Genomic DNA, 22,406 nt, shown 5'->3' on the forward strand with positions numbered 1-22,406 from the left:
GTCTACTACAAACAGTTTTTATACTTTTTAGGGGCACAGGTTACATTGGGAAGGTTACAGTTCAAACTTATTGGCTAAGCATATTGACCTTTAAATCTATTAGCTAGCAAGCATGACACATATTTGAACTCTACCTGAGACTTTCCAGAGGGTCAGGTGACTCTCAGTCAGTACATTCCGAGAATTTTTTACGCAAGAATGATCCAGTGGGTGGAAAATGGAACTTGGCTTAGCCTTGATCTGAAGCGGGTGGGTATAAGACTGATGAAATTCCCCAGGGCTCTTCACCCCCCACCCCAACATTTTTAGTACAAGCTTCAATCTTAGAGCTACACTCAGGGGATTCTGGTAATTAACTCATATTCTTCAAGTCCTGTCTTAAAAATAAATTGAAGACGGAGTAGAGAAAAGTGAAGTCAAACAAAACATTTATCAATTAGTAGCCAGATAAACACATATTGTGTATTTCTCTAGAGGCAGAATCAATATACACATGTTCAGGCATTTCTTAAAATAATAAATTATATTAGCTGATAAACACAGGATGTAAATTATTGATGAGGTATAACAAAAGTGGTTTTATAACTGAAAAAATATTTAGGAAGAAACAAACTGTTGAACTGTTACAGCTAGCTGGAAGCCAGCATCTTGGTGTTTGCTACTCACCTGTGGGCTGGACTGGTTTAGCTGGAAGCCAGCTCAGACACTTGTTATGGCCTAGAAGACTTGATATACAATATTTGCAGCCAGAACAGCCAGAAGCAACATTAGACAATAACTAGAGTGGTTGAGGTAAGAGACAGAGGTTCTGTGTGACTGAGAAGCTGTGTCTTAGACATACCTAAATCCTTTTGGGAGTTTATCACAGGTTAGAGATGTGAGCCTTAACTCTTTCTGTCATTTTTAACATGGGGAAGACTAGGAAGGCCGTTTGGACACAGGCTCAGCTCTCTATGGCACCTTCTCTTTAATTCATGCTGGTACTTATTTCTTCTAAGTAGTCTCTGATAACACAAAATGGACGCAGAATGAGAAGCCATAAGACTGATTAGGATCCATCTTTTAAGTCTGGCAAGCCATCTGACCTTAAACTTACTCTCCAGGGAGTATCCAAAAAGCATCTTTCTAAGATGTACAGCATATTCTGCTTTCACAGGTTTCCCACTGTCTTGCATCTACCATTAAATCCAAACTCTGAAAGGCCCCTCCCTTCTCTCCAGTCTTCTCTCCTGCTGTCCATGGTACATCAAGAGCTATTGCTTTTACTGCCAAAAATGTACTAAGTCCTCTTTCAAGGTGGTCCTTAGGCCTCGATAACACTTTTCTCCATCCAGTCGGCTCATTGCTATCCTTCAAATTTTGCCTTCAAATACCAACTTCTCAGAGGCTACATTACCCAACGTCCTTCAGTCAGCATCCTGATATCCAATATTGCACTTCTCAGCAAAACTTGATACTATTCTGTGGACCACTTTTATAGCTGGTCCTTTGATCCTGCCCACTCCAAAGAGCTGTGAGTTACACCAGGGCAGGAACCAAAGTAAGGCTGTCTGTCATATTCTCAGAGCACACTACAGACCAGTTTTTTAGTAAGCACTGTAAGAACAAGTGATCTGTGACTTGGGTAAATGCCTTCACTTCTGTCCCCCATGAAAATCCAGCTTTCTCATCTGTAAAGTGACAGATTTGGAAAAGGTGTTAACAAATTCCCTTTAAAAACCAAAAGAAGGAAAAGACAAATCATGATGGTCAGTGGAAGGGAAATACTGGTGCTCAAGTTACAGTTGGGTTACCCCACAAACGGACATATCCTAAGCTAAACGCATTCACAACCTACAGTCAAGATTAGCCTGTCTTAAATGTACGTAGAACATTGTATTAACCTATTGGGCAGAATCAAGATAAAACCCATTTTATAAAAAAAGGGGGTGAAAATGTCATAGACATAAACTGCATGGAAGAGAGAGGGATAGGGAGACCCTGGCATTACAGTACACTCTACAGTGTGTACGGGCTGCGCAGTACACTCTACAGTGCGTACGGGCTGCCTGCTCTTAGGAACTTTAGCTGATGGGGCATCTGTCCATCCCTGCTGCTGCCCCGCATCATGCTTCATGCTGTGTATCCACAGCCCAGGAAGAGATGCAAATTTAAAGTTCAAGGTATGGTTTCTCTAGAATGTGTAGCACCTTTGCACTAAAATCAGAAAAGAGTGTGTCGAGGACTATGAAATTATAAAAGAACACATTTCCAGCTGAGCGTAGTAGCACATGCCTTTAATATCAGCACTTGGCGGGGGGGGGGGCCCGCGCGCAGAGATAGGCCAGCTAGGGCTACACAGCGAGACCCTGTCTCAAACAACAATAGCAACAACAAGGAATTTCCAGCTAGTTTTCAAAATGCAGAAAACGGGGAAATTAAAAAGGGGGGAAGATTGGTATTTTTCTGTTCTAGTGATTGAGGTGGAATTAGTGCACACTGTACCAGCTATATTCAAATACCAGCTATATTAAAATATGTTAAGATACCTAACTGAAATATTTAGATGAGCAAGATAAAGAAAAGTAAATCTCGGCTGTTAGACTGTGGGAGCCTTCACAGGCTGTAGTCTCACATGAGAAAGAGTGCTCTCATCTTATGAGGTAATAAAGTAATAACAGAAGCCAGGCAGTGGTGGCACACGCCTTTAATCCCAGCACGTGGGAGGCAGAGGCAGGCTGATTTCTGAGTTCGAGGCCAACCTAGTCTACAGAGTGAGTTCCAGGACAGCCAGGGCTACACAGAGAAACAGTGTCTCGAAAACAAACAAACAAAGAAAGTAATAAAAGAAGCAATAGCATAAAAAACTCTGGAAAAGTGTGAACTCAGCCTAGGAGCTAGAAGCATTTGGATAAAACCTTGCAGACCAGCAGCAGGCCAGTACAACTTGTATTTACCCCCCCAAATTTTTATCTTTCAGTTTTGCTTTGATTGCGTGTTTGGGAAATTTTGGGAGTAGCTGGAGAGATTATTTTTGTTGCTGTTTCAGAGGACCTGAGTTCAATTCCCAGCATACCCAAGCCTGACTAAAACTATCTGTAACTCCAATCTCAGGGGATTTATTACCTTCTTATGGCCCCAAAGGGCACTGCACACAAGTGATGCAGATACATTCATGCAGAAAAATACTCATACACATAAACTAATAAATAAAATAATAGTTTTTTTTTTTTAAAAAGGCATTACATTCAGGGTTGGGCAATCAACTTCAAGGTAGACAGAATTTCCCATTTCTATCTCAATGAGATGGTTTTCAAAATTCAGGTTCAGAGCATGATATAGACACCTTTCTTACTCATGCATTACGAAGGGTCTAGTAGTAGGTCTTTGTTACCATTTGGAAGTAGTTTTAGTACCATAGTTAGGGTCAGAGTCTGGGTCCTGACAGCCCTAATGAACTAAGTTTGGTCACAGGATCTTAAATAGACCAAATAAGTAACTAGAAGAATAATAAAAGCTGAAATAAGAGTTCCAACGTGGTCCCTTTGAGAAAAGGGACATAGAAGCCTAGTGGCTTTTCCAAATTTAGATCCTAACATCTCTAGATGTAAATGGACAGCAAATGTGCATAGTTAAGTAGTCCTTGCCAAGGTGTGGTCCGAAAGATCATCTTTGTGTTGGCAAGTTGATTACTGGTCAGGGCTGTGCTAAACCTTTTTCCAGGAGATGAGCTCTCCCTCTGGCTGGCACCAGGATCCCAGCATGGTATTACTGGGGAAATGCCAATTGCTTGGGGCCTATTGCTTTACCAGTCTTAGAGGCAAAGGTGGGGGGCAGTGATGCTTCTTTAGAGTAGCTTCCTTCTTCCATTACAGTTACAGAGTTCATGTGTTGCAATTTAATCCCCACTGTGACATACGAAGACGGAAACTCAACCCAACTATGGGCTTCAGAAGTGGAACCATTTTGAGGTGATGAGGAGTAGTTAAGGTCTTTAGAATAGAGCACCATAATTGAATATTGGTGGCTGTATAAATAGGAGAGGAAGAGAGATACCCAGCAGATACAAACACATACAGGTGTGCCCTGTCATTTGCCATGTGACATCCTGTGTTGCTTAAGGATTTCACTGAGGAAAGGCTTTTGCCAGCTATAAGTCTATACATGGACGAGCACTGTGAGCCAAAACAAAATATCTTCCCAAGGAGGTCTCTCTTGATTACTTAGCTATAGTAACAAAGTAGACTAACACAGTCCAACACCTCCATAATTTGCTTTTCTAAAACATCTTCATCGTCATTGTATAAGAGAACTGAATGAAAAGAAGAGATGAAAAAGAAGGAAGGACATGACTGCCCCTAGGTGTGATGGAGAGGAAAGTTTATTGTTGATAAAAGGGAGACCATAGGCCAGGCATCTGAGAGAGTCCAGAGTGAACATAACCCTGAACCAAGTGAAAGAGGGCAGAAGGGAAGGAGGAGGGCCAGGAGGGGAAAGGGCAGACAGAAGGGCTGGGTAACCAAAATGGCTGGATTAGAGGGAAGGGCAGCCCAGCCCCTGGGCTGGACAAGTTAAGGGTAGGTGGAAGGGTATACAAGCCATACCCTATAACAGGTAGGGGCTGTGGGATGCTGGGAGAACTAGGTACACTTTGATATGTTAAATAGATACTTGAGTTAGCCATATGTCCCAGGTTTGAGAGCTAACATCAAGAAAGAGCCAGGATTTCTTTGGTGACTGGTAAGTCACTAGTATGGCAAACACACTTGAACTGTTACCTTGATATAACATTAGGTTAGAAACCAATGAAAATAAAGCCCCAGTTTATTTGACATCCAAGTTCATGAATACCATACTTCTACTCAAGAGCTTCTCCAATGGGGATAGCATTTATAGGAACAACAAATTAAAATTCTAGACTCTAAGACAAAATAACCTCTTTAGAAATTTGTTTACAAAGAATTCCCTATCATATTGCTTCAGGACCACTATTATGGAGTGCGTTTCTGCACTAGTTCTTTATACATATATACATACATACGTACATACATACATACATACATACATACACACATACATACATACAGCTAAGCACTCAAGACAGGCCTACTTGGGAAGACATTTTGTTTTGGCTCACAGTATATGTGTGTGTGTGTGTGTATATATATATATATAGGCTCACTATATATATATATGACCATGACCAAAAGCATGAAAGAGAGAGAGGAAAGGGTTTATTTATTTTGTATGTAGAGAGCACAGTACATCACCTTAGCCAAGCCAAGGGAGGGTCTTTGAGGTAGGACCTGAAGCGGAGACCAAGGAGGAATACTGCTTTCTAGCTAGTTCTGCATGGTTTGCTCAGTTTGCTTCCTTATACATCCCTGGAACATTTGCCCAAGGGTGGCACCACCCACAGTGGATTGGGTCCTCTCTTATCAATCACCAATCAATAAAGTGGCCCTAGGCTTGCCTATAGGCCAATCTTACAGAAAGAATACCTCCATTGATGTTCCCTATTCCCAGAGGACTCTAGCCTCTAGGTTGTATCAATTTGACAAAACTAAAAAATGAACCAACAAAAAAGAAAATGACTTCTAAAGAATTGTATGTATGGGCAGAGCACCTTGGAGTTCTCATCACTTCCTAAGTTAGTACTGGCTTTATTTTAGGTTGACAGGAGATTACAACATCTCAGACAAGATCAAAACACTTCTAGAAATTAAAACGTCAAAAGCCCGTGATAAAAGATTGATAAGATGTGATGCTGTGAGCCCAACTCCAGGTAACAATCAGTAACAAGATGCGATGGGAGTTAAGACAAAAGCTATAATAATGGTTCAGTCAACGTCCTAAACATTTTTAGTTATAACAAAGCCTTTTATACATTCAAATAATGTCATTTTACAAGGAGAAAACAAAAAATAGTGGTAGATAAAATGGATTTATGAGGACCATTCAGTCCCTAAATCTGGGAGATAAGTTTTGATCTACTAAGTCTCCTTATTTTCTTCCCTCCCTCCTGCCTTTCAAATATTTACTGAATCTTACTTATGTAGGTCACACAAAGGGCAGCTTTCTGACTTTAGCAGTGAGAGGCTTCAGGGAGGGGTCTCCAGTGTCTCCATATGCTAGCACATTCTTGCCCAAGACTGTGAATGTGGAACAACTTGATTTCTGCACTACAAAAAGCAAATAAAGAAAACCAGGAAATGGAAACGCGTCTTTTAGAAAACTATAGACTCTATCACTAGCTGTGTAAGGACTTTTACACAGTTGACGTCTTCCTTTTATAGCTCTATGCAAATTCTGAGCAAATACCAACTATGTCGATATAGCAATGGTCTGTCTGTCTGTCTTTATTTGAGACAGGATCTCTCTATTATGTAGCTCTGTCTGTCCTGAAACTCACTCTGTAGACTATGGTGGACTTGAACTCAAAGATCTATCTACATGCGTCTGTCTCTAAATGTTGGGATTAAAGGAGTGTACCACCACAGCTGGCTGGTTTTGTTTTTTGTTTTGATTTTTGTTTTGTTTCTTACTACAACATGTAAACTGTGGTCAGATAAACAGCAGAAATGTACTGTTCCTTTTTCAGGTGTTCCTTACTTCTCATTTACTGAGTCCCAAGGGTCACCCAGTGTAGACAGGACTAACTCTTTGTAAATAAATCATTGTTAACATATGGAACCCAGATTTCCATGTCCTCAAATGTGACTATTGCATTTAATTGGGTCTTCTACCACCAGTCTCTTCAGCTAAAGCAAAACCAACTCTACCCCTCAAATTTATTACTATCGGTTTTCAATGGATTAGGAAAGACAAGGGTTATAAAACTCTTTTGGGCTGTAAACCAGGTAGTGGTGGTGTATGCCTTTAATCTCAACACTGGGGCAGAGGTGGGGCAGATCCTGCCCTGTACAGAGAAATCTTGCCTCAAAAAAAAAAAAAAAAAAAAAAAAAAAAGAGTTGTGCTATAACTTTTGTCTGTTCCACGATATTTACCCAACAGCGATTAAATATAAAAGTAAAATACTGGTAGTGGAAAGGTTGTCTCCCACCTAAAGAACTCTAGGTTTTCTTGATTGTAACTCTACACCACCCAGGCAAATATACCAAGTCCTCGCTTCCCATAGCCTGCCAAATAGAAAACAACAAAACTGCTTTAAGCTCAGAGATATGAGCATGCACAGGCCAGATTTTTACATGGCATACCTCAGGAAAAGTCCGTGAAACAGCAAGTAATGAAACAAATTAACATTTCAAAGACTCCAATTAAAACTTCTGGCATTGGTCATTATACCTGATCACATGTCTGTAGCTCCCACACCAGAGTTCTGTTTGACCACGCACTCTTGAATGGTCTATGTCAAGGACTTGAGTTCTGTTTAGGAAGGATTCAGCTCTAGGAGGATAAGTATATCAGGTGCATGGACATGTACCAGGTACTTAGTCATTCTTTTACATATGACCAAAACACAAAGAGGTTAAAATTCCAAGTACCTAATTGCTAGGAAGAGACCAAATACTGAGGCTGATTATAGAGACTCCTTCATTCTTAATTTTAGCTAAGTTGTTCAGGAAGCAAAGAGTGGTATTCAACCTTGAATGCTGAATAGGACTCAGATCATGGAGTCCACTGGTCTTGGTGTTAATGACAGCTGTCTAAACTTGGGGATTGATATTCTGATCCTTTCTATCTCCTCTCACACATTTTAGCCCAATACCAAGGACGGGACATACTCAAATCAGATTTTGTTCCAAATTCAGGGTTCTTCATTTATTGTAGTTAAACATATAGGGGAAAAAATAACCAATCTGTCCTTAATTCATTCAAGACTTGGAGAACTATAACAAACCCGGGGACAGTCCAAAATCATGAATGTCTGTTCTTCCTTCCGCTCTTCAGAGGACCCACATGTCTAGGTGATCTCCATGTAGTCATGGTGGAAATAAAAAAAGTAACAAAACCATGGTTTTGTCATCAAGCCTGGCTGAGAATGAGGAGCTCACAATGAGTTTTGTTTGATTTAAACAAACTACCTATTGGGACTGGGTCATATAATTTAACATTATACTTCTGTTACCCAACCTGGTTTTTGGTTTTCCTAGACTGATTAACTTTAAAAATGCATCAATTAACATTAGTGGTACCTTCCTGTATCCTCAGTTGTCATGAATTTGAGTTTTCTCAGTCAAGTAACTTCAAAGGAAAGTCTATCCACCTTCCAGTATTGCCCAGTTCCCCTTCCAAGTTCGACTTAATTGTCCACTGTAGCTTTTCCTTCTCATTCTCCAAAAAGCTCCTACCTTCCCCAACTTAAATTTGCCAATCTCTTGGCTTCAAAGTTTTTTTTTTTAAATCCTAACCCAAGCTCTTCTATTAAAATATAGCTCATCCAACCTTAAAAACAAAGGTCCATCTTGACTGCACATGTTTTTAGCTTCCAGAATGTGCCATAAGCATATAAGCATCACCATCACCTGAATAATTCCTGTTATCTTTTATGACCCAGTTCAAAGCTGGGACCTGGGGCTTTGTTCTTAACTGCGGCTTTTTCTCCTGTCCTCCTTCCCAACAATATTAACATACACACAAGAATGTGAGCTATCTGAAGTCACTAACTTTAATGTCTAGTGCTGCAGCTAACATAAACCTGTCCCCATGAGAAGTCCTTACAAAGCAGCATCGGGTGGGGCTGAGGCTATTTCTAGATCTCAGGCTTAGGAAATGAAGCTGCTCTAAACTGAATTTTGAAAAATGAGCCAGGGAGACTGAGTGAGTAGGAATTTCAGATATCAAGCCATGCGAAGAGACAGAGAAACATCTCAACATTGGCATTTCGAGACAGGAGGCCAAAACTGGGATACTTGCTATTACAGCTTATAAGAGCTGAAGACACTTGCTATTTCAGCTTATAAGAGCTGACTGCTCTGGACTGTCACCTACAGAATGGGATCTACCATAGGGGTAAGATCAAGTACATTTTGTGAATGCCATTACTCTTCTGTGGAATCTGTGTCACTTTCACAATGGGGAAAATTCTCTGCACTGGAAGCCAGTGCTACCTCTTAGGAAACCACAATCATCTCCCACTGAGGTTCTTCAAAAGCCTTGGTTATCCTACCATGGTGATTTGAATGAGAATCACTCCGTAGGTTCATATATTTGAATATTTGGTTCCCAACTGTTGCACTGCTTAGGAAGGATTAGGAGGTGTGGCCTTGTTGGAGGAGTTATGTCCCTGGGAGAGCTTTGAGGTTCAAAAAGCCCATGCCAACCCCAGCCTCTCCTTGCTCCTCTCCCTCTCTGCCTGCTGCCAGGATGTAAGTTCTTAGCTACTGGTGCAGTATCATCCCTGCATGTATACTGCCGCACTCCCTGCCATGATGACCAAGGACTCACCTCTGAAACTGCAAGCAAGACCCCAATTAGCTGCTTACTTCAATCAGCTGCTTTGGTTATGGCATCCCCTCACAGCAATATAACAGTAACTTTAATACTGATTATAAAGACAAATAAACAAGGGCACAGACAATCTTAGCTCCTGTCAATCAACAAGGATTAACTTGTATGCTTCCTATAGGAAAGATACTATACTGGATATAAAAAGAACAGAATCAAGGAGTATGGAGAGAATCTCTGTGTATTGTTTGGATGTGTCATCTGTCAATCAAAATCCTATGGGCTATAAGTAAGGGTAGAACAGAAGGTGGGCAGAGAGGATTCTGGGATATTGACAGGCATGAAAAGATTTACCCAGGAAAAAGAAAGAAGACAGAAACATGGGAGTTCAGCTGAGGTAAACAGCCACGTGGCAGAACTTAGATCAGAGTAAATGAGATATTTAGTTATGAGCTAGTGGAGAACAAGTCAAAGTTTATGGTCACAGTGTTTATAAAAATATTTTGAGTCTCAGAGTCGTTATTTCTGGGAGCCTGGGGCTGACAGGACAACCTCCATTTTACAAAGATGTCCAATATAAAAACTTAACATTCTATAGTAAGAATGAACTCTAACATCATGAGAAAAAAGTGGCAACTGAAGCAATAGAATTTTGAAGGGCAGCCTGACTTCCAGGATGCCCTGGGGTTGGCAAAAGGCAGCACCGTGGCTGTGAAGATGCTGACCTTCCCACACAGCACAGCTCTGTCTCCTTTCTTCTACTCATCAGCTGCTTGTGTCTATCTCAGACTTATGTTCCTGGGAAACAAAATGTGCTACAACTACAAAGACCTCCCTAACCTAAGACTGTCAAACGAGGTAGAAGAAATTCGGATCCTTCAGAACAGAGGGCTGCGTTACAAATCAGAGAAGGTGGACCTTGTCTTATAGGCAGAACTAGTATAACAAACAAAAGCACAGAGGAGTGATAGGAACTGAAGGGTTGGAAGCATTGAAAAGGATTCTCTAAGGCGGGAGCTCTTAGGAAGCTTTTAGGAAGAAGGGGATGAAGATGAGTGAGAAAGGAGGAAAAGGAGGGGATCAAAGAAGTCTGAGAAGGGGAGCTTGAGTCAGTGTTTTCAAAACATTCGGTATGTATCCAAGAAGTCTGAAGGCGGAAACAACCAGGGAGTGTTTTGGGAGGCTTTAATAGTAATTATTTCTCTAGAGAGGAGGTAGAGATCCTCATGGTGGAAGTGACAGAGAGGAGAAAGGAAAGTGGACACTGGAAAAGAGAGAAGGAAAGGAGGGGGAAGGCTGATGGGATCATCTTGTGTACCATGTAAAGGTTGTCTTTGCATTATTCAAATGTTGACTTCTGTACCAGCAGAGTGCTATTCAGGACTTTGGCATTGTTGCTTTTATGAAGCATCATTTGTCTTAGTGTTTTATAAACATTCTTCTCCATCAACTTCTGATTGGTTTAATAAAGAGCTGATGGCCTATAGCAGGGGAAGAGAGAAAAGGTGGGACATTCAGGTAGAAAGGAACTCTGGGAAAGAATTGGCAGGAGGTGGTAGTGGATATGGTGGGTATTCACCAGCCAGACATGGTGAAAGTCAGATATAGGGGACTGAGGAGCTGGTGGGAAAAAGCCTAAGCTAAACGAAAAGTCTTTGTCTTATTACTGGGGACTGGTGGGTCCGTAGAGTCAGACCAGAGAAGATACTCAAAGTCAGAGCCAAATTTCCCCTTCAATGAAAAGATAGCATCAAGAGGCAAGTCACAACCCAATGTGACAGTTAGGAGGACTAAATATTTGGAAAACTGCTCAACATCCTTAGCCACCCAGAAAATGCAAATCAACACTGCTTTTGAATTGCATCTTACTCCATTTAGAATGGTTATCATCAAGGAAACAAATAAATGCTGGTTAGGATGTGGGGAAAAAAGAATTTTTTTTAATTATTGAAGAAATCTCATATAGATGAAATGTTATGTTTGTACACATGTCTATGCACCATGTGTCTGCCTACCACCCTGAAAATTCATAAGATCATATCCCTGGGAAATGGACTTATACATGGTTCTGTCATGTGGGTGCTGAGAATTGAACCTGGGTCCTCTGGATGAGCAACCTGTGCTCTTAGCATTGAGCCATCTCTCCAGCCCCAGAAGAGGAACAAACTCTTGCACAGTGCTCCTGGGAATGTACACTGGTACAGTTACCATGGAAACCAGCTTTGGAGGTTCTTCATGGAAGTAAAAGACCCAGCTATAATCACTCCTAGGTATATACCTGAAGCACCTAAATTCAGCCTTCCACAGAGATACTTGCATGGAACCACCCTAGGCAGCAGATGAGTAGACAAAGGAAACATACAACACACACGCATACTGTAAAAATTTATTTAATTGTAAAGAATGAAATTGTATGTTCAGGAAGTTGAATGTAACTGAAGATCATTTACTATATGAAGTGAAATAAACTGACTCAGAAAAAAGTGTGTACGTGTGTATGTGTGTGTGTGTGTGTGTGTGTAGCATGACAGTCAAAAGGGGACCATGAAGAGACAATCTCCCAGAAATGAGTGGGACCTCTTCAGTAAGTAAACTCAGCAGTGGGCTGGTGCTGAGATCTGAGTCAACCTCAGGATATCCACAAGGAAACAAGGGGGAGGTACAAAGAGGCAAGGATGGTAGATAATTTAGGATGATTATACAGAAACCCAAGGATGACTTTAACAGTAAAGTTTCTATGGCAACTGCTGCAAGGTGGTTGAGCCAAACACTTATGTCCTACCCAGTACTTCAAATGCAGTGATAATGCACAACAGTCTGAAGGCTGATTTGGAGGGAACTGGCTAGTCCATTATGTAACCATTACTACAGTCTTGTAAAAATGTATATACATGCGCACAGAGGTTTTAGGTTATATTCACTAAGTTTACAAAAGCAGATTTTGTCCATCGTAATTAAATACATCACTAATATATCACATATTATATATACCCTAGCAGGCTCTGCCCTTCATGGCATATTTTTAAATGTCAGCTAATGGCGTACAAAAGATCCTGTCTGTACATGGTGGTCCACACCTTTAATCTGAGCATGGCAGAAGCAGAGGCAGGTGGATCTCTGTGAGTATGAAGTCACCTGGGGCTACATATTTAGACTCTGTCTCAAACATCAAACAAGAAAAAAATATCCCAGCTTGCGATGCTCTTTTAGAAAATTTGGAGCCTTTAGGAGGTACCCAGGAGTGAGCTTTTGAAGGTTACATGTTCACCCCTTTCTAGCCTATATACTTGACTTCTAGTCCACCTTGTGAATGTACCATGTTTTCCTGCCCCAGGTCCAGAGCTGCTCTACTGTGTCTCTCAATACAATGAAGCCATGGGCCAAAATGAACCTTTCTTCCCTAAAATGCTTTCAGCCAGGTATTGAGTTTTTGTATTTACAATATATTTACATATATTTATAATGACATACAAACAACACAGGCTTGTTGTGAGACGTTGCAAAGTTTGTAGAAACATTTTGAAAGGAAAATTAGAGCTAAGAAAAAGGACCCTGTGTTTTGCATCTGATGAATAAAAACCAAATCATAGACTCTCAAAAATCTAGACTTGTGCGAGATCTAATAGATCTTAGTTTTATTATATAAGCATTATTATTATTATTGTTGTTGTTGTTGTTTTTCAAGACAGGATTTCTCTGCATAGCCCTGGCTGTCCTGGAACTCACTCTGTAGACCAGGCTGGCCTCAAACTCCAGCATTAAATTTTTTATGACCAAAATGCAACAACCAAACCAAAACTTCAGCTTTTGTTCTTTCTTTAGAGAAAATACAGGGTTTTCACTACAGGGTTCCTTGGAGGACTCTGCTAATGACTGACTAATTAATTCATGTATTGTGGTGGAGAATGAACCCAGGGCCTTGTGAATATGAAGCAAGCTACCAGCCTGCTTGTTAGATAACCGGTTGGTTATCTAACAGACAGTTTTTATAGTACAGATGCATCTTGATTTATGATAGGGCCATGTCTCAACAAACCCACTGTAATCTGACAGCATACCTAGGCTCAGGAACTCAGAAAATGTAGAATTCATGTTTTTTTCTCCTGAGAGAAAGTGATAGGCTGGCTGAGTGGCAGCTCTCTTCCACTGTGCTGCATGAGGACAGACCATCACATTGCACACTGCTGCTGGAGTAAAGACCCCAAATCCAAGGGTGGTTTCTACTGTATGCATTCAGACTCTGTATTGTCATTATGCAAAACAACAACAACAACAACAACAATCCAAAACTGTAAGGTCAAGCCACTGGGACCTAGGGGCCATCTGTATTGGAGTCATTTTCATTGACCACTGAAGAAAGCCCTGAGGTCAGCAAAGTGATAAGAGTCTATAGACTCAGGGGTCCACAGGCTCTGGAGTCTACCTGTATGTCCTGCATGCAGCATTCATCTCTAATGACTTCTCAATGCCCCTCGCACCCTGTCAGTCCTGTATCTCATTCAAGACTACACTATTACCAAGATCGGGACTTTGCAACTTCTAATGCTTTTTAAATCAAACACAATGAAGTCCAGAGACTCTTCCATTCGGTAAGAAAGATTAACACCTACTTCCACTCTCGGCGCGAAAGAGCAAGAGGCAACCTTCCATAGACTCTTCAAATAATCTCTCTTTAGAGATGAGGCCATGCACAAGAAAATAGCTCAGCGGGAATTTGAATGGAAAAAAAAAAAAGAGTGAGAAACTAGAGATAAAAGCAGGAAAGCACCGTAATATAACACATGTGCTGTCAAACTTCAGTTATTTGAATGGAATCAGGGACAAGCGGTCAATTTAGAAAGTAGAGATCTGGCAAGGGTTGTTCTGAGGAAAAGAATGCACATATGTGTTGGATGGAGGAATATATGACCTAGTTTTGAATAAATAAATCTAAGAATGGTTTATAATTTATGTGAGCCTATTTCCAGCTAGTCTGAAAGGCAATCTGAAACTGTGTTATCAATTAGGAGCCCATTGATGGATTATATACAGTCTGGAAGGGCCTGGGGCTGGACATCTTACAGATGTAAATATCAGACATGCGATAGCCTACAGAGCACATTAATTCTGCTCTGCAAAGGGGCATGGGCTGCAGAAGGAGGAAAAGGGGGGACTTTGAGGTCGCCCTTCACCCTCTACCACACCTCTCATGTTACAAGTAAGTGCTCAAGTATGTGGACTTTGGGACACAGCCACCACCTGGTAGAATGTCACAAAACTTCAAATGCAAGCCAGCCAGTGCTTAAATACCTAAATATTGCTAAAAGCTGCTTGTAAATTGAGCTGTGCCAACCATGCCGAGAACAGCTCTTGCCAGGCAGCAGGTTCTACTTGAGACATGCTCGAAGAATGACCAGAGTTCAAGATCCAGTCTTTAGCTCCATCCTACTTACGTGTACCTCCACCCTGATTTTCAGACCCTCTTACATATCCCTTAACAAATAAATGGTGAAATGAAATAGCATTTTAAAGGAATGCTGGGGCTCCACTCAGTGCCTGGAACTTGGCAAGTGTGAGGCTACTGAGCTACACTGCCAGCCCTTGCAGGAATGGCTGACGATTTATCTGAGTTTTACTCTCACCCCAGTAAAGGAGAGTAGTCACAGAACAGAAGACAGCCTCTTCACTCTCTAATTTCCACTGCATGATCTGGCTTCATAATAAGAATGATTCGCTTGGAAGGTGTCTTAGTTAGGGTTTTACTGCTGTGAAGAGACATCATGACCAAGGCAACTCTTATAAAGGAAAACATTTAATTGGGGCTGGCTTACAGGTTCAGAGGTCTAGTCCATTATCATCCTGTCAGGAAGTATGGGAGCGTGCAAGTAGACATGGTGCTGAAGAAACTGAGTGTCCTACATTTTGATCTGAAGGCAATAGGAAGAGACTGTCACACTGGGTGTAGCTTGAGCATAGGAGACCTAGAAGCCCACCTCCACAGTGACACAGTGACACAGTGAAGTTGACTTCCTCCAACAAGGCCACACCTACTCCAACAAGGCCATATACCTCCTAATAGTGCCACTCCCTATGGATCAAGCATATTTAAACTCATGAATCTGTGGAGGCCACACCTCTTCTAACTGCAACAAAGAAAACATCCCAAAGTTCCAGACCTGATGATTATCATTCTATGCACTTGCTCTTCCTTCACTCTCCTTCAATCATTCATTTTTTCATTTTTCATTCCGCATCTCCTACTTCACACAGAATAGACTCTGGTCACAGTCTCTTCTCTGCAACACCAAACGCAAAATGTGCTGCAATTTTTCTCAACTTAAAATATCCCCTTGATACTTATAGCCCACAATTTTTTTTTTCCTCTAAGCAAATCTCAGTTCATGAGCACTGTCTCTAGTTCCTTTCTCTCATTCCTGAAAGCCTCCAGGACCTGCCTCTCATCCTACTCTGCCATTGTGTCCCATAAACTCCTGGCCTGTCACCAAAGTCTATGGCTGTCATTCTCACCCTTGCTCAAGCTAAGAAACTCCACACAGCTGTTCTCTATTCTGTCATGAAGCAACTTGTAACTTGCTTCTGGAAGATAACCTTGAGTTCCAACCCCACCCACTCCTAGACTTCTAATTCCTTTCCTGATTCCTTCTTGTTCAGAGTTCTCTAAGTGACAAGAGACTCCAAGATTCTATCTCTGGGCTCCTTTTCTCTCTTAGTTGCCTGCTACATGATTATAGTCATATGACACAGGTGCTAGCTAGACAAATTAAAAAATCTATTCTGTCCCTGTCCCTAGACTCCAGACTTGCATAACCAGCTATGAGATCCTTCTCTTTGAGTATCCGCTAAACACCTAAAACATCGCTCTTACTAGAGACCCGATTCCATTCTTGATTCATATTTCCATATTCTTCCCATCCCTTCTCCATATGCCTTCTTCTGCATTCAGCAGCAGCTGAAGTCCTATAATGGCTGGTGAATCAAGGATCATCAGGATTTGGCCCCAAAACATCTGACCTAATGTCCTGTTCCATGCCCACACCCCTAGGCCCCACCACAGCCACACTGGCGGTTCTGCAGTTTTTGAGCATAAACAAAATTCAGAGCCTTTGCCTTGGATCCCTTTCCTTCAGTTATGTCCATGATCTGCAAGCCCTACTTCTTCAGATCTTGTCAATGAGCTCCTGCATAAAAGGGTGAAGTCCCAAACATCAGAGATCCCTATGTTTCATCTCCAAGTTATGTCTGCCTGGTCAGGCATGCTCTCATCTGTTTTATGTTCCCGTAACAGAATACCACACACTGAATGTGTAGTATAAGCAACAGAAGGCGGTTTGGAGATTGGGAAGTCTAAGATTGAGAGGCTGCATCTGCTCAGGGATTTCTATATTAGAGCATGGCAGTTGGTATCGAATGGTTGAGAGACAGAAGGAGGTGGTACTCAAGCTCTTTGATAATTGGCATTAATCCATTTATAAGAGTAAAGTCTCATGACCTAAGGTTTTGGAGTATGAGGTGGGGGAGGGTGGTCAGGGGACATAGTCAAAACAAAGTAGTATTTACCATCACTTGGTGTATATTTCTTGTCTATTTGTTTATAACCAGTAACTCTCAACCTCTAAATAAGCTCTTTGTTCTGTTTATACCTTCTGGCCAAGTACTTAAATTCTTATTGAAAAAAAGTCCTGTTATGTGTATTTTTTCTAGTTAGTGGCTAGGTGGCAATGACTTAGAATTGCTTCTATATTCAATTTGAAAAAGACATGGTGTTATTATTATTAATGATGGGACTAGATCTCAACAATGAGCTTGCTGTCAGAAACCACGAATAGATAAAAGATGGTAAGGAAGTGCAGGTGAGGCCCTGGCTGTGGCTGCTCCCAGATCTGTCAAGGGTTGGTCCTTCTCTGAGGTAGGTGGCTCTAGCAGAGGCAAGGGAGTATCATTCTAGGCTCCATAACTTCCTATGTGCATGAACCACCTTCATTCTTCCCCAGTTTGCCCTTGTGTGGACACATAAATAGTATGCAAAGGTATGTGTGTAGGCATGCATGAGCCATAGCATATATAGAAGTCACAAGGACAACCATAGGTCCTTGCATCCTACCTTCTTTGAGAAGGGATATCTTTTCATTGGATGTTGCTATGTACACAAGGCTACCTGGCCTGTGAGCTTCCAGAGATTCTATTTCTAACTCCCATCTAGCTTAGGACTCTAGGTATATATGACCACACTTGATTGCATGTAGGTTCTGGGGATTCAAACTCAGGTCCTCCTGCTTGTGGCAAGTACTTTTTCCTACTAAGCAATCCTTCCAGCCTCACTCAGTCTGTCCTTACTAGTCCCAACCCCATAACCAGGAAGTAATGAACACTCCTTAGAAACTCAACATCAGCCTGTGGATCTAGTATTAGAGACATGTCTACGTAAAAGGCATAAAACTTGCCTTTATAAACAACCTTCTCTACATGTGTATTCCACCAACAGCAGGTTGAAAATGTGTGGAAATACCTGAGTGTCTGAATGGTGTAGACCTTTGCTGGTTATTCCCTAAAGAATGCAGTGTGGCAACTATTTACATAACATTTGCATGATATTAGGTATTATAAGTAATCTGGAGATGATTTAAGGAAAATGAGAGGAAGCACAGATGCTGTATGTAAATGTCACCCTATTTTATAAGGACTTAAGCCTCTGCATATTTTTGTGTCCACAGAAGATATCATAGAACCAACTGAGGTGCTATTGTAATCTGTATTTCCCTCATTTTATTTATCTTTTCTTGATTCCACAAACAACATGTACTCAGATTGAAATTAAGACTACACTATCATTTTTAAAAGATAACTAATGAAATTACAAAATGGGTCTAGGTCTTATATAAAGGGATACTATACTATTTTTTTATTAGTTCTAGTGGGAACCTCTCAAGTCAGTGTGACTTTTGACACTTTTGAATCACAGACAGTGCTAAGCTACCTTGTGTATTTTGGGAGAAAGATAACTGATTCTACTCACAGGTTGTTATTGCAACAACACATTTTGTGCTGCTGAGTGTTCTGAGGAGAAGCCCTGAGTCAGCTCTGAGGCCCATGTCAACTGTGCAATCTTCCACAACTAACCTTCTTCTCCCACTCCAAGACTTTATATGATTTCTTTTCATGAAAACTATTCTCATTTAACTTCCTGTGTGGCAGTAAACCTCACCTGCTCCAGAAGACTTCCAGACTCTCTGACCAAATAAAAATGATTGAATATGTGATGTGCATTGGCTCAGAGTATGTGCTTGGCAGAGGAAGGCTGGATCATTTATCTAGCAGTTATGGTTTCATTATCCCCAAGAAGCTTAAAATGTACAATCCTTTCTTTTTAGATCCAACAGACTCCCTGGTTTGTGTATACAATTCCCAAAGACTACAATCTCTCCCCCAGGCAGTCTGGATGGGGTCCTATAAGTAAATACTCTGGTCTTCTGGCTTCTTTCTTGAGTTTTATGTGTCTACAAGGGTCCTGGTGTTTGGAAAATGTAGGCCTTCACGCTTAAGGATCAGATCCATCAACTTCCCAGCAATGTGAAGGCTTAGAACCTTTCTGGGTCTTGGTAAAATCTGAAACTTGAGGTTGCTGTTATTTCTCAAAGTTGTCCCAGTTCTTAAATGGGGAGCCTCTAGGTCTTAAGATCTCTCAACCAACATGCACAAGGGCTCACAAGAGAAAACAGGAGAGAAATTTAGAACAGAACTTTGAGGGCAAGAGAGGAGAGGCCTCTTGGTACTTTGGAATTGGAAGCTGCTATCTGTATAAACACAATTCCTATGAGCTACTATAATGCATACAGTAGAGTTCTGGTGAGATAAAGAAGCAAATGCAATCCCAGCCTATAGTGTAATAGTGCCGACTCTACTGGTAAACAACCTTCCCTCACTGTTCATCTAGAAAACCCTAAAACAAACTTAAAGATTACAGATAGAAAATGAAAGTAAAAGTGAACTCCTCCTATTATAGCAACAGCTGGGTCACTGACATGGCCTTTAAAATAAAGAATGTAAAAGTTCCATGGAACGAGAAGATGTAACAAGGAGCCTGGTTCAGCACTTGGCATTTTCCAGATCTATAGCTATAAAATACATGCTTAATATATGCCAACTTAATAGTTCTCCCTTCTTTCCTATAGACTCAATGTTCCTGAGAAACATATACAATTAAGTAGATGATATATTTCTTTAAAATGTAAACAAGAATGTTTGAGGTAGTACATTTTTTTGTGAATATGTGGGATGCAGTTTACCTTTAGGAAGTGAAAAAAACAAACACTGACCTGAATTTAAGTCTCGTCCAGGGTTGAAGGCTCGGCTGTTCACAGTAGTAGAGAGTCGATCACAACTCACGGTTCTTGATACATTGGTATTGAAGTTCCCATCAAACCTGAAACAACAGAAAAGGATTAGCAGTGCATAGCTGGTGAGCTTCTCATCTAGGAAAAACAACTGATAAAAACATTCATTCATATCGTGTATGAATAGGCCATCCCATAAGCAGTAGTATGGTGACTTAACAAGAACAACCAAAAATTAAAATTTTATCCTAAATAATGTGCTGTGGAAAAGGTGTAACAGTTGCTAGAAGGCTTAGAAGTCAAGTTCAAATGCTAGGAGATTAAAGAGAACTAACCTTTAAAAGCAATTTTAATTCTAGGAACTTGATCTATTACTGCTGATAAAAGCATATGAAAAGCAGATGACAAGATTCAGGCTTGAGCAGTGACATAGCTATGAAACAGGTTTTCACTATATTGTAGCTGAGCACCAATGGCCCAAGTCTAAGGACAGTAGTAAAGGGATGTACAAACTGTGGAGTAGAAATATCTCTGTCCTATCACTCACAAATGAATGTCTGACATTGAGACACATAGTTTTTTTAACCTGAGAATAAATAAATAAATAAAATTTATCTTACAAAGTTTTTTTTTTTAAGGGTTAAAAGTAATGTGTGGATATGCTTCTCTTGGTATCTGATTCAGAACTGGCCCCTACCCTGTCATCATACATAGAAGTCTCTTGATTTCTTGTAGAAGTTCAGTATTAGTACAAAAGACAGGACAGTGCTAGTACCCACGCTGATCATGGGTAGAGCCAGTACCAGAAAACATTTACTCCAGAAAACAATAATTTGAAAGAATATACTCAGACACACACCTGTAGTGAGAATTTTCTTTTAAATCCAGTCATATTATCTGAATGTTTTTGTTTTAATCCCAGGTATGGGATATGAGGCTGCTTACAATTGTTATCAGGCAGCTAACCCTGATTTGTCTCATACTCTGGCAGAGGAGTAATTCTGCTAGCTGAAGATAGTTTACATTTGAAATTCTGGGGACTTATCAGAAGGTATAAAAATGTCAGAACCCCAAGAGAGTGTGAGGGCTGCCTTTCACCCTGCTGTTGCTGGTTCCTGTTGCTGTGGTTGGTCGTGAGCAAAGAGACAAGAAGAAATTGGCTATCCTGATAATGAAGACCAACATTGCCCAAAGGAACTCAATGCCCCTAATCAGAAGAAAGTAGTCTAATGAGGTTGACTTCCCCTTTCCCGTCTAGTCTTCTTTCTCTTCTACCTAGTGTTAGGGGGTTGGAGGGTTGGAGAAGGAGGGTGGTAGATAAAAGAATCCAGTAAAGTAGCCAAAAAGTTAAGCTATACACACCAACATGTTTGTATAAACAGTAGGAAGGATAGATAAAAAGCTTCAGTTTCCATATATCCCATTTCAAATGTAGAGAGAGCTCCAAAGATTCCAGGAGGCAGTCAATAAACTCAACCCAATACTAGCTCTTTAAACTCTGTGGTGCATATAGTGTATACCTCATCAATTAACCAGGGAATGAATGAAATTCTATTACCAAGCTCTCGGAGGGACACTTCTAAACTCAAGATCCATCTATTCATTCATGACTTTAGATTATCTGTTGGTCAACTAATAAGAACCATTGAGCTAGATTTATGTTATAAGCAAGGGAGCTGTGTTTTCACATCAGTTTCAACCCCCCAAATTGAAGAATATTTTTTAAGTATCTTCTCAAAGATGGATTAGGTAACTGGGTGTTGAGAACACCAGCCAGTTTAGAATTCTATCGACAATGTGCATCACAGGATACTGTTGCTTCATACACAGAGTGGCTCTACTCTAGACTTGCTCCAAATTGTCTAGATGAGAAGATTGCTCCTTTTGAAGCCATGGATGGGGAGAAAGAAGAGGTTAAAATAGAGCCAGCTACCTGTGTGCACACTGGTGACACAATAAACCACAATCTCATCTTCCCTGTGCACTAGCAAACAGAAGCCCTTCCCTTCACACATGCCTTTATAGGAGGCCAGACAATAAGTATTTGGGGCCTCATGGACCATAAGTTCTGTTGGAACACTTCCACTCTGTTACTCTAGTGCACAAGTAGCCACAGAGAAACTCGATGTAGCTGTCTTCTAATAAAACTTAGTTTTCTTAAAAAAAAAAAAAATGTTTCTTCAAGTTTGGACTATACCAGGGGAACCCAGAAAAACCTTGGATGATGAATGCATGTGTTTTGATAAGTCCAGTACCATACATAGCTACTAGGCATCTGAAACGTGGCCAATATAATAGAATTCTTACTACCCTTCCTGTTTATTTAATGTCAAGTGTGAAAAGTCACTTAACTGTGGTTGTCATATTGGACAGCCAAGGTCTAGAAGGCTCTCCTTCTCCAGCCAGAAGGTATGTCTGGCTATCTTTCAGGTTACTAATTGTATATACTTCCTAAGAAAGATCTATCCTTATGTTGGATACCTTTCCAAGTATGCCTCTGTGTTCTCTCAAAAGCTTGTCATATATGTTAAATTTGTGATTCTATTTGTGGAGAGGGGGAGAGAGAGAGGGAGAGGAAGAAGGAGAGGGAGGAGGAGAGGGAGGAGGGAGGAGAAGGAGAGAAAGAGAGGAGAGGAGAGGGATAACATGTCTCTGTGAGGTAGCCAGAGGTTGTCATTAGGTATTTT

General features: G+C 40.8%; 1 protein-coding gene across 1 annotated transcript in view; it reads right to left on the reverse strand.

Moving 5' to 3' along the window:
- The window catches only part of Cachd1 (cache domain containing 1), a 220,359-nt gene that overhangs the window by 65,646 nt on the left and 132,307 nt on the right, over nt 1-22,406 (reverse strand). The window contains exon 4 of the mRNA XM_028778781.1: nt 19,702-19,808. Coding sequence (XP_028634614.1) covers nt 19,702-19,808 — 107 coding nt within the window. The remainder of the gene's footprint in view (nt 1-19,701; nt 19,809-22,406) is intronic.

The sequence above is a fragment of the Grammomys surdaster genome, unplaced genomic scaffold, assembly GCF_004785775.1.
Source record: "Grammomys surdaster isolate TR1022 unplaced genomic scaffold, NIH_TR_1.0 341, whole genome shotgun sequence".
NCBI classification, from domain to species: Eukaryota; Metazoa; Chordata; class Mammalia; order Rodentia; family Muridae; genus Grammomys; species Grammomys surdaster.